Source organism: Bactrocera tryoni, chromosome 3 (assembly GCF_016617805.1).
Source record: "Bactrocera tryoni isolate S06 chromosome 3, CSIRO_BtryS06_freeze2, whole genome shotgun sequence".
Classification (NCBI taxonomy): Eukaryota; Metazoa; Arthropoda; class Insecta; order Diptera; family Tephritidae; genus Bactrocera; species Bactrocera tryoni.
In genome coordinates, this window is record NC_052501.1 from 56,624,229 (window position 1) to 56,637,709 (window position 13,481).

Consider the following 13,481-nt stretch of genomic DNA (forward strand, 5'->3'; position numbering starts at 1 on the left):
TATCTTCCTTCTGAGTGTTACAAACTTCGTAACAAATTTAATATACCCTGTTCAGGGTATAATTAAGGTTAAGCACTGATACATGCTTTAAATCATTAACAAGAAGGGATGGCTGAAATTAGTATGGCTTTAAGATTTTTGTGCTTGATTACCTATAGCTTTGTTCTGTCCATCGAATATATGTATGTATTCGTTAAAACCAAAGTGCAAATACTTAATACGTACGAGTACGGCATATATTCCTACGGGCTCCTGTGTGGAAAAGAAATCATTGATCATTTTATTTACTCAAACCCTCAAATGTTTGAAAAATATTTTTTAAACGAATGCAATGTCTTATTTATCTTGTAGAAAATACAAATTTTCATTCTGAGAGAATGATAAAACACACAAAAATTCTATTTGTAGTTGAATAGAAATAAATAATTAGATAAAATTTGTTGTTAAATCACTATTTATAGAATTATCAAAATTTAAAAGTATTAATTTGTGAAAATGTCTTTGGAAAATGTTGAGAACTTAACTGATATTGAATTACGTCAAAAGTTGCTAGAATATGACTTCCCGAATGTTCCCATAACAGAAACGAGTCGCGGTTTCCTTGTGAAAAAGCTTAAAAATCATATAAAAAATATGAAGAATCGAAAGGTGCCAACACGAACATATATGACGCTGCGCGCCAAAGAGGAGCTGAATAATTTGGTTACTAAAGCACATGACTGGAATCATCAAAGCCTCCAGAGTAGCGCACTACTCAGCGAGGAGCATACAGCAAATGCTGATCCGGAACTGTACAGTATCGCAAATAACGATAATCGAATGGCCGATCAAGTACGATTCCTTTTACCGAATCCTTTATTTGAGCAGAATGTAAGGAATAGCATTCAATTAGCAGATCCACAACTCAGTTTAGCTAACAGCAGTCCATACGGATACCTCACTATCCTTTCTAAAGTTCTCGGCTTGAAAGACAATTACACCAACAGCGTTTGGTGGGCCTTTACATTATTTTTCCTAACCATAACTTTTATGTATATGACGAAGATTGCCGATTTCTCAAAGAATATCAATGAAGGAAATACCAATTATGTAATCTGTGACAAGCTTAACTCTCCAAGTCCGTTTTTGCGACCACCATACATCTGTATAGAAAAGGAACGTGTGGAACCAGCATTAACAATTGTGCGCCAGCTAATGATGCAGCTAAAAAAACCATCGGAACGAAATTACTGCTACGACCGAAAACAAACGAAAGCTATTAGCGTGACCGAACTTATTAGACAAGAGCTTAAAGGGGGTAATTTAGTGGATATTCGCAATTTGAAAGCAGCTCAGTATCTCATAACTTGCAATCCCCAATGGAAGATAGACATGGTTGATGATAAAGGAGATCCCGTTATATTTATTGGAGTTGACAATGTATTAGCAAATCATAATATATTTTTTGTTCTGAAACAGCCTGAGATATCTTTGACATGCCATTTGTACAACATAGCTTACCGATTCATAAATCTCGGTGGCAATCTATCGCTCCTGGTGTGTGCCCTAATATTGCTTTGTTTTCCATATTTCTATGTACGTCGCATACAAGAACAACATCTGCAGGCTGTGCACAGATTCATTGACAAGATTATAGAGGAACTGCAGAATCGTGCAGCAAATAGCGAAAGTTCAGAAGGTCGCGAAGTTGATGTGAATCATTTATGTGATCAATTGATACCATCCAGCAAACGAAAATTTGAAATTAGATTCTTTAATGAGGCTTTGAAGGAGTTGGAGGTAAGCGACAATCGAGTGCGATTTGACCTGACGGTGCGTGACGGTCAGGAATGCCGCACTATAAGTTGGATAGATTACAGCGACGAATTACTAACAGGCAGTCCTGCTGGACACAGGGAGGGATTATTTAAAGCAGAAACTAGCTGCTGAAGTTTGAATTTTCCACAGCATTTCTTTGTTACGTTTGAAAGTAATCTCCTATGACTGAATCAAATAAATTGCTAATAACAACATGTCTGCTAATTGTTCATTGCTACAAAATAAGTAATGAAATTATTTTCTTTCAATTTCTTTCTTCTGCCTTATTATTTATCTTCTTTACTGGCGTAGACACCGCTTACGCGATTAAAGCCGAGCTAGCAACAGCGCGCCAGTTGTTTCTTCTTTTCTCAAGATGGCGCCAATTGGAGATTCCAAGCGAAGCCAGGTCGTTTTCCTCCCGGTCTTTCCAACGGAATGGAGGTCTTCCTATTCCTCTGCTTCCCACGGCAACATGGATTATATTCAATATTCAATCTGTTTGTTGACGGTGAGCTTTAATCTTTCACAGAATACGCTCGATAGAACCTTATATGCGATATTTAGGAAACTTATCCACGGTAGTTGGTGCAGATTGTGGGGTCTCCCTTTTTGTGGATTGGGCAGAGCACACTTAAATTCCAATCGTTGGGCATGCTTTCGTCTGACCATATTTTACAAAGAAGCTGAGGCGTGCTCCTTATCAGTTCTTCGCCGCCGTGTTTATCCTTCTTCTGCCTTCTGTTAATCGCCGCATTTTTTCGTAGAATTTTCGAGCATTAGCCTTGTCGGTCAGCTTGTCAAGCTCTTCTTACTCACGCATACTTCTCTTTTTTTCTGTCTGCAAATATCCCATCCCGCACGTGTTGTCGTTGATCGTAACGTTGCGAGGTAGGCAGTCTGTTTTCTCTCCGCTGCGTCACGGCACTCTAATATATTATTATGGGACTCTCGCCACATTAATAACAACTCAAATGGGTTACCGATTCCAACAATGTTTCTTACAAAAATTGGTTCTAATTTCTTATTTGGCGCCTAATAAGAACTACTACAGTTGCGGTAAGATGAACTTAACTAAGAGAAAAGAATTCAGCTAATCTATGCGCACTTTTTTAAGCTAAAAACATTTTATAGTTACAAATATGCTTGCTGGGTTCATCCGAGGGCTATAGATCGAACGCTAGGTCGTTTCTTGTAATTGAAGCAATAATGCCCGATCTTGTTTTGTGAAACATTTCCGATAGGACTAAGCACGCAAACGAGTAGAACAAACACTCATTTACAAGTTTCGTGCGAGTTCAGGGCCTGTATTGACGCTATATTAATGGAATGGTTGTTTTGCTTGATAGCTAACTATATTTGACTAATAGCTTACTGAAGAAGACTGTCACTCTAAACTTCCCCCTGAGTTTCGGTCTATCCATGAAAAAACTTACTGCGGCTATTCTCCAACTGTTTCGCTCTCTTCCATACTCCTCTCATTGGTATGTATGTAAGCAAAGATTGAAGCAAAAGGGGGCAGTCAAAAGTTATTCTTCGGAACTCTTCGTGTATGCACCTTTTCTGAGTTTCATAAAAGCAGGAATTCGCAGCAACTCACTTGCCGGTTTTATCCACTGGTACTGTCTGAATACTGGCATAGAGGACCATTGCAAATGGGTGCTCCAGAGGAACTAAGGCCTAAAACCATGTAAATACTATATAAGTCTGAAAATAAACTGATTTTTTTGTTTGCATACATATGTATATCAGTAATCTAACACATGCTTTACATTTAATGATTTGAGGAAGTAATCGACTCCGCAGATTACAAGATGTGCAATTAAACTCGGTTTAATAAAATATTTGGTTAGGGGAATAAAAGCAGATGATTTTTAATAATAATAACACCCAACGATTACCCTCCTCCTAATCAACCGACACGAGGGGCGCAATCCGCGAACGAGCGGAATTAGCCGAGTCATGAAAGGCAAGAGAGTTGTAAGCGTTGCGATCTTAAGCTTCTCAGCTAGAGAAACAAAAATTTCAACAGCCGAAATTAAGAATTAGATTAAAGTTTATAATTTTTAAATGTTACTTGTTAAGAGTAGATACAATACTTTTTTTAATGGTAAAGACTGAGTCTGTTTGATAAAATGTGCTGGAATGAAAATTTAAATCATGACATATACGGCGGAATGGTTCGTTTAATTCAAAAATTTGTTTTAGAAAATTTTAAAAGTAAGGGTCTAAACTGCCCGGTAGAGCGAGCGGGAATGTTAAAATTAATATCAGATAAGAGAGATGGGACAAGAAATATTATACCAAGCATCTCCCTACGATTAGCGAGTGTCGGGAGATTTATAAGTTTTAAACGGTTAATGTAAGGGGGAAGATTTAAACTGGAATCCCAATGCAAATGATTTAAGGCAAAAAGTTAAAATTGTGTTTGAACGGACTCTAACTTATCCGAATGGACTTGGTAACTAGGGTTCCAAACCACATAAGCATACTCCAATATAGGCCTCACCAGAGATGTAAAAAGAATTTTTGTGGTAAGCGGAACTCTAAATTCTTTAGACCAACGTTTAACAAAACTAAGAGCACCTTTAACTTTAAAAACCGTGGAAGATGCGTGAAGATTAAAATTGAGTTTAGGGTCCATAGTTACTCCCAGATCAACAAAACTGCATACTTGCCCCAACCTAAAGTTTTGTATTGTGTATGAGGTAGCGTCTACAGCTCTACGTGAAAAGCACATCGTTTTACATTTTTTAAGGTTCAATGGCATGTCATTTCTATCACACTAAGAAACTATGTAGGTTGTAAGGTTGTTTGCAATTGACATCTTTCGCTGTTTGAAGTATACGTTTTAAAAAGTTTTACATCTTCAGCATATAATAAAACTTTTAAAAACTTAACAACAGATGATATGTATGTCGTTAATAAGTAACAAGAACAGAATTGGGCCGAGATGGCTACCTTGAGGGACGCCTGAAAGAACATTGATTATGTCAAAAAAAGTATCTTTAAATATGACTTGTTGAATTCTATTACTAAGATAAGAAGCAACTCATTTTAGAAATATTGGTTAAAAACCAAGAAGATCAAGTTTATTCAAAAGAATTGAATGGTTTACTTTATCAAAAGCTTTACTAAAATCTGTGTATATAACATCAGTATTCTTATTCTCCCTAAATCACGTTGATACATGTGATACAAATTCAAGCAAATTAGTTATGGTAGATTTCCCTTTACGAAAACCGTGCTGAGAACAAGAAATTAATGGAGAGATCCGGAAGGTTATGTCGTCAGTTATAATTACTTCAAAAATTTTAGGTATTGCAGACAACTTTGCTTGTTTTCAATAGATCCCCTAAATCCACTCTTATGCAAAGGAATTATTATTATTTTTTTTCTTCAAAATTATTTTATTTATTGAATCTGCTTTTTCTTAAAGCCTAACAATAAGTTATAAAATCTTAAATCTAATTAAAAACTAGACAGGCTCAAGCAAGTGATTGAGCTGTTTTGGTGATACGTTGCTCCTTAGTACGCAGGCATATCTCTTCTTTTAAGTCGTGTTTGATCGCAGGAGTGTACCAAAGCATTAGCCAGAGGGTTTGGGTGATCTCGGAGTTTAGATATATATTTAATTCTGCTGTCTTCTACTTCTTTCTTTACCATAGGGATACCAAGGTCTTTATGGATATTTTCGTTACGCATGTACCATGGTGAACATGTGATTGTTCTAAGCATTTTTGAATGAAACCTTTGTAATATATCAATATTGGTTGCACAGGTCATACCCCACAGTTGAATGCCATACATCCAAATCGGCTTTATGACCGCATTATACAAAAGCACTTTGTTGTCTAGGCTAAGTTTTGAGTTTTTATTTAAAAGCCAATTTAAATGTGCAGCTCTAATCTTCATACATGTTATTTTACTAGAGATGTGTTTTCTCCACGTGAGCCTTCTATCTAGGTGAATACCAAGATATGTTACTTCGTTCGCTTGGGGTACTAATATATTGTTTATTTTTACTGCCTGGCACATCTTTGGTCTTAGCGAAAATGTAATGTGCTTACACTTCTGTTCATTCACGTTTATACGCCAGTTCGCTAGCCACTCTTCGACAGAACTTAAATGCTTCGCTAATATTCGTGATGCTAAAATGTGGGATTTGTTACGGCTCACTATAGCTGTGTCATCCGCAAAAGTTGAAGTTAATACATTATTAGCTGTTGGAAGATCTGCTGTATATATGATGTATAGTGTTGGGCCTAACACACTGCCCTGGGGTACACCAGCCCTTATCTGTCGTTCATCAGATATGAAATCTCCCACTTTTACCATAAATCGTCTATTTTTTAAATAAGACTCCAATGTTTTATACAGTTCTAAAGGTAGAATTTTTTTAATCTTGTATAAAAGACCTTCGTGCCACACCTTATCAAACGCCTGAGCTACATCTAAAAATATTGCTGAACAGTACTCCCTGTGCTCAAATGCTTTCCTTATCTCGTTAGTAATTCTATTTACTTGCTCTATTGTGCCATGTTTCGCACGAAAACCGAATTTATGCATTGGTATTGTATTATTTTCATGGAGGAAAGGAGTTATCTTTGATAGTAATACTTTTTCAAATACTTTTGAAAGACAGGGTAGAAGACTGATTGGTCTGTATGAAGACGGCTGTGTTAAGTCTTTCCCAGGTTTATCTATCAAGATAATCTGCGACTTTTTCCATGAAATTGGATAGTATCCGAAACTAAGAATTGCATTGAAGAGCAAAGAGAGCACCTCTACAGCAATAATTGGTAACTCAATTAGAATTTTTGGGGAAATATTATCATATCCCGGCGCCTTTTTTGGATTAAGTTCTTTGATGATACCAATAATTTCAGAAGGTGAGATCTTAAGACACTCGAGCGACTCTTTAGCTGTGTTGGGTAAGATTGACAGCTTAAAGTTATTCTTTGGCAAATTGGGTTGAAATACCTTTTCTAGGTGATTTGCAAAACAATTAGCCTTTTCCTCGTCACTTCGAGCCCAATTGCCACCCAAGTCTCGTATTGGCATGTTGGAGTCTTCATGGACTTTTGGGCTTTCCAAAGGGAATTTTGCTTGTTTGAATTTGGACACAGCTTCTTTATATACATTTCGGTGTTCAATTCTTCCTCGCGTTTGAGCGTTTTTTTTTAATTTACGTACCGCAGCTTTCAATTGAAGCTGAGTGGAGGGGGAGCGATTTATCTGCCATTCACGTCTTGCACGCCTTTTTTCATTTACAAGCGTTTCTATTTCTCTATTAGAGATTTTTCTGAAGCCAAGCGGATTATATCTTTTGTTTGGTGTTGCTAAGACAGCTGCGCTGGTTATTATATCATTAACTTCTCTTATACTTTCGTCAATATCACTTCCTGTATTTATTTTGTACTCAATATTAATGTGGCTACTGACGTATTTTTTATATGTATGTATTTTAGCCAATTCGTTTTATAAGAAGTTAAACCCACTTTTGGATTAACGAATATGGGTTGTTCAAATAACTTTATTAGTACAGGAGAATGATCAGAAGATAGATCAGTACCTACATGTATCAGCTGTTATGTGCGATTTATCTATATTTTTGATTACAGCAAAATCAATTAAATCTGGTATTTTCTTACGATCACTAGGCCAATATGTCGGCTTGCCAGGAGATATTATTTCAAGGTTATTGTGCCTATTTAAAACAGTTTGATACAGCTGTCGTCCTTTCGGATTAATAAGACGTGAGCCCCAGTACGTGTGTTTTGCGTTGTAATCTCCACTTGCTAGAAATCTTTGACCTAGTGTTCCAAAAAAGATTTCTGTAATTTTAAAACGAGGTGGACAGTATATAGATCTGATAATCTCTAATTTATGTTGGTTAACACCGTTAGCATTCCATATACAGATATTTAGTAAGCTCATTTTTTACTTAATAAATTTTGCAGCACTTGATTTTGTGATTTTATTAAATCTTGGATCATGTTTTGCATAGTAGACATAAATTGTGTCATACACTGTGTAAGATTTATAATCATAGTTTCAATACCTCCATTTGGAGGATTTTGCGGCAGTTGCATTTGCACAGTGTTGCCTTTCACCACATTTGCATAGCTTCCTTGCATATTATTATTGTTAGAAGTAATAGGATTTGAACTTTTTCTGAGGTTGCTATAATTTCATTACGGGGTGTTTGTAACATTTGGTTACGACGTGCTTGAATGCCCTGTGACAACTTCGATTTCAAATCTTTATATACAGGGCAACCTCTGTAGTTAGCAGTGTAATTTCCTCCGCAATTGCTGCATTTTTTATTTAATTCTTCTTTCTTAAGGGTGCATTTGGAAGTGGGATGTAAATCACCACATACCACACAAACACTGCGTAGAGTGCAGTATGATTTAGTATGCCCATATTCTTGGCAGTTAGTACATTGTACCGGACCGTTTCTTTTATGTGGTTCTTCCACAGTTACTCTACGATGCAGCAAATATCTATTTCAAATTATATATTGGATGGGTCTCATTTTTTTTAAGCTGATTCGAATTCGGCAACAATTCAATTTTAAACATTGGCCGTGGTATTTTGTTTCTATTAAATATATTTACAACTGTTTTAATTTCAAAACCACATTCTTCCAATGCTTCTTTGACTTCACTAGAGTCTACGGCGGACTCTATACCCTTGATTACAACAATCCTTAGAGCTCTTCAGTTGATACGAATAAAAATTCTGGTTTTTATTTGACAAAAATTTAACTATGTCCATAAAACTTTTTTCAGTGTAGGACTGAATTTTTGTTTCATCTATATTGCCTTTTTTTCAAAGGCACTATATGGAAATTGTTAGTACCTACAATTTTACTTAATTCAGCAACGAGAGCATTACTGCTACGCTCACGCAAATAAATTGGAGGTTTGGCATTTACCACTGTGGTAGTACCCTTCGCAACGTCGTCTGAACTCTTGCTTAGTAAGGCAAATCTGTTGCCATTTAAAGCTCCCGGCCTTGTTGGTGGGGCTGCGCTGCGCTCATGTTTTTTTTGTTTCTTTTATTGTTTATTTCGCACTTACATATGTATTTGTTTTTTTTTATTATTTTGATTGTTTACAAAAAGTCTAATTTTTGTGATTTTTATGTTTTTATTAACACTTACTTATTTGAATGAAAATTTCACAGTTTGTTACCAACTATCCATACATTATTTTCCCAAAGTATTAGGATTCTATCTGCATTAGTTTTTTGTCCAGAACTGCCCAAAGTTGGTGAATGTGGAGAACATCAAAATTAGCAAAAAATGTACTCAAAAGTCAAATCATTGATACAATAAAACAACTATTGAAATTCAACTTTATTATTATTTTTCATTTATAATATGTATCAAAGAAAAAATTGCATTAAAATCCATTGAAAAAAATAATGCATAAAAAATATTGTGGAACAACATAATTTGGACTTCAAAATTTCAATGTTCTTCAAATTCAAAGTGGTGCATCTTTTTAGCGCTGTCTACCGCTGTCGACATACATACACCAAATTAAAGCCTGAAGTCTCAGCTAAACGATAAAAAAAAATTCAGCTGCCCCAAATTGCCCCCCTTGAAAAAAACAATGAGATACTCTAAAATGGCAAGTTACCGCCCAAAAGTATGCAATATATATATAACAAGGATTACAGGAACTATAGGATGTATCATTCCAGAAGAATTGGACGCATATCCACTAACGAAGATGTGATGCATCACTTATTAATGTCTTCGGATCCGTACATAAACATTTTTCGTACTAAAATAAAATTAAAAAAATTAGAATGTCACGAAGATGTAAAAAAGTTGCTAAAAGAGACTTGATAAAAGAGAATTTAGTTTGTATGGGAGGTGGGCGTAAAAGTGGGCGGATATTATTGAAATTTAACACCAACATATATAATGTCATAAAAATGCTATGTACCAAAAATCAGTGCTGTAGGGCAAAAATTAAGTTTCACCTTATATGGGAGGTGGGCGTAAAAAAGGGGGCGTGATTTTGATTTTTTCATTTTTTTCTTGATTGGAATCCAAAACAATTATGTACCAAATGTCATTGTCCTGCGACAACTCCTTATATTTTTAGCAGCAGTATGCACTAGCAGAAACCCATGTGCGGCGTTATTGCCTAACGTTTGAACTTAATGCACTTTTTTGGTATTTGTTTATTTTTATACTCTCGCAACAATGTTGCTAACGAGAGTATTATAGTTTTGTTCACATAACGGTTGTTTGTAAGTCCTAAAACTAAAAGAGTCAGATATAGGGTTATATATACCAAAGTGATCAGGGTGACGAGTAGAGTCGAAATCCGGATGTCTGTCTGTCCGTCCGTGCAAGCTGTAACTTGAGTAAAAATTGAGATATCATCATGGAACTTGGTACACATATTTCTTGGCTCCATAAGAAGGTTAAGTTCGAAGATGGGCAAAATCGGCCCACTGCCACGTCCACAAAATGGCGAAAACCGAAAACCTATAAAGTGTCATAACTAAGCCATAAATAAAGATATTAGAGTGAAATTTGGCACAAAGGATCGCATTAGAGAGGGGCATATTTGGACGCAATTTTTTTGGAAAAGTGGGTGTGGCCCCGCCCCCTACTAAGTTTTTTGTACATATCTCGGAAACTACTATAGCTATGTCAACCAAACTCTATGGAGTCGTTTCCTTCAGGAATTTCCATATACAGTTCAAAAATGGAAGAAATCGGATAATAACCACGCCCACCTCCCATACAAAGGTTATGTTGAAAATCACTAAAAGTGCGTTAACAGACTAACAAAAAACGTCAGAAACACTAAATTTAACGGAAGAAATGGCAGCAGGAAGCTGCAACCAGGCCTTTTTTAAAAATTGAAAATGGGCGTGGCCTCGCCCACTTATGGACCAAAAACCATATCTCAGGAACTACTAGACCGATTTCAATGAAATTCGGTATATAGTATGTTCTTAATACCCTGATGACTTGTACGAAATATGGGTGAAATCGGTTCACAACCACGCCTTCTTCCAACATAACGCTATTTTGAATTCCATTTGATGCCTTCTCTGTATAATATACATATACATTTGGAACCAATGATGTTAGCGGAATAAAACTTTACAAAAATACGGTATTTGAAAAATATGTAAATGACGGATAATGAAATCTCGACTATCGCTTTATCAAGCGAGAGTGTAAAATGTTCGGTGACACCCGAACTTAGCCCTTCCTTACTTGTTATTTTTGTTTTTTAAAGAAAGTTTCTACGGATCCCATCAATACACGTCCGTTTAGATTGAAAGCTCGAATTATAAATAACTTTTTCCATATGGATGGAAATAAGCCTTGCATAAGAGATGAATTAAATAGTTTTGTTAGGGGGTTTTATATATATTTGGCACATTTCTTAAGAAAGCATGAGCGAATCATATGTGAGCCATAATTGTATGATTGTTCTAACATATTTAACTGATTTAAGACGTCTGCTTCGGAAATGGTAGGTACATTAATGACAGAAATCGGACATAACTTGTGCTGATGCGGAACATTTTTTGGAGATTTTGGTGAGTAATTGGACCTAAAGAATTCAGCGAACATATTAGAAATGGTGTGATTGTCACTAGACATACTAGACTTATATTTCATATCGGACGGAAAATTAGAAATCCTGCGTTTGGAGTTGACGAAACCATAAAACAATTTTGGATTACGTGTAATATTATTTTTTACTTTATTTATGTAATTATTACAACATATTTTGTTAAGTTCAGCAAATTGTCGACGCAATTTAGAATATTTTGAATAGTTAGCAACTAAACCAGTTTTTTTTAAGTTTAAAAGCACGAGATTTTCTATTTTTTAATTTACATAATTCTTTCGAAAACCATAAATTAGAACTAATTTTTTGAGTAACAACACACTTTGGAACATATTTTTCAAACAAGTGTACAATAGTTTCATTAAAGTGGGAAGCACTAAATTCAATATTGCCACTGTAATCTGGCCAAGTTATTTTAGAAAGTTCGTAATTAATCTTCTTAATATTAGCTTTCCCAAAGTTGAACCGAAAACAAAGGTCTTGTGTATTATTATGAGCAAAGTTGGCTATAATTTCAATGTTAATTTCCAAGGCAGGATGATACGACATTTCATCTAAGAACTCGTTAAAACATAAGCGAGTACTAATAGGGATGGTGTAATCATCACTAGATTTCCATGATACGCACGATAAGTTGAAATCTCCCAAACCAGTCATGGAATTAGTATCATTAACCATTGAGAACACATTACTTATTAATGAAGCATGCTGCATATATACAGATAAATGTTAAGTAGATATGGCCGCTATTAGCGCAAATACGAATGCACTTAAATTCTATGACGCCTGCATGCGGAACATCGACTTCTTCAGATGGAATTGAAGAATGAACAGCAAACAACACACCACCTCCTTTTCCGTTCAGTCGGTCATATCCAAAGATTTCGAATTCGCTGTTGAATATTGCATTATCAAAAATGTGGGCCTTTAGCCAAGTTTCTGTGAAAGCAATGATTTTAAAGTTACAATGAATGATATTTAGATACAAATCAGTAAGTTTTGTATTAAGCCCTCGAACATTTTGATAATAAATAATCAGCGAATTATAGTTAATTAGTTTTTTGTATCCACGGGATTTCTTGGCATTTTAGTGATAACTACAGGGGGCTTATCACGTTTGTGCTCGAATTCACGCACAAAGACCCCAGATGGCCAGAAAGAGTTGTGAAGTATCAATTGATAATTTTGAGCGGATACGTCGGTCTTAAACGAGTATTGTTGTATTTGAAATGAAATTTACGGATGTCTGTATCTACCGTTTTTAATTTCGACGAGATGTAACTTTTTATATCCTCGACTGTGGTATCCGCAGCAAGTCTCGAGATAGAAATTGTCTTTTTTTCGCGGTATTACAATTAAGTTTTTATTAGCTGACTTGGAGGTATTTGGAGGCGGATCTTGAGAAATTTTCCGTTTGCCGTATTCAGTAACAGTTTTCTCTGTGTCCTGAGCAGACGGAACCTTCTCTCCTTGTGGACAAGGGGATGCAAGATTTCTGAGGTCAATAGTGGTATCTTCATCAGACGGACGTTTTCGTTTAGGTTTTGGATTCCCTTCCTGAACATTTAGGCATTGAAATGATTGAAACAGCGTTTCATAACGCCTAAATTTTTCAGTAAGGGTTTCAAGCTCACGACTGATCTCCTTGAAACCATTGCGCCTGCTTAAAAGCTTAAACAATTCAATTTCAGTTGGTCTGCATTTCAAGCAAGACCAGCGCAAGCCCTTACTGTCAAGAATGGAATCCAAAATCCCGCCTGTCAGTCCAGAACATTTAAGATGGGCAAGCCCATCACAAAGCCAAAAGGAAACAAAGCGTTCCAACTAGCCTTTCAAAGAGCAGTTAGGAAAGTTACAAGTCATAATGAATAAAAACAGTATTAAACAAAAATATAAACAAGTAAGGAAGGGCTAAGTTCGGGTGTCACCGAACATTTTATACTTTCGCATGATAAAGTGATAATCGAGATTTCACTATCTGTCATTTACTTATTTTTCAAATACCGTATTTGTGTAAAGTTTTATTCCGCTATCATCATTGGTTCCTAATGTATTTATTAT

General features: G+C 35.7%; 1 protein-coding gene across 1 annotated transcript; it reads left to right on the forward strand.

Annotated features, from left to right (window-relative positions):
- Nucleotides 1–463: 463 nt before the first annotated feature.
- Nucleotides 464–1,968, forward strand: LOC120771764 (inner nuclear membrane protein Man1-like). Its single transcript, XM_040099947.1, has one exon. The coding sequence runs from the start codon at nt 496–498 to the stop codon at nt 1,927–1,929; it is 1,434 nt and encodes a 477-aa protein (XP_039955881.1). The 5' UTR covers nt 464–495; the 3' UTR covers nt 1,930–1,968.
- Nucleotides 1,969–13,481: the final 11,513 nt, after the last annotated feature.

Excerpts from the sequence above, each read along its gene's own strand:
- LOC120771764 (XM_040099947.1), top strand. The coding sequence starts at position 496 with ATGTCTTTGGAAAATGTTGAGAACTTAACTGATATTGAATTACGTCAA.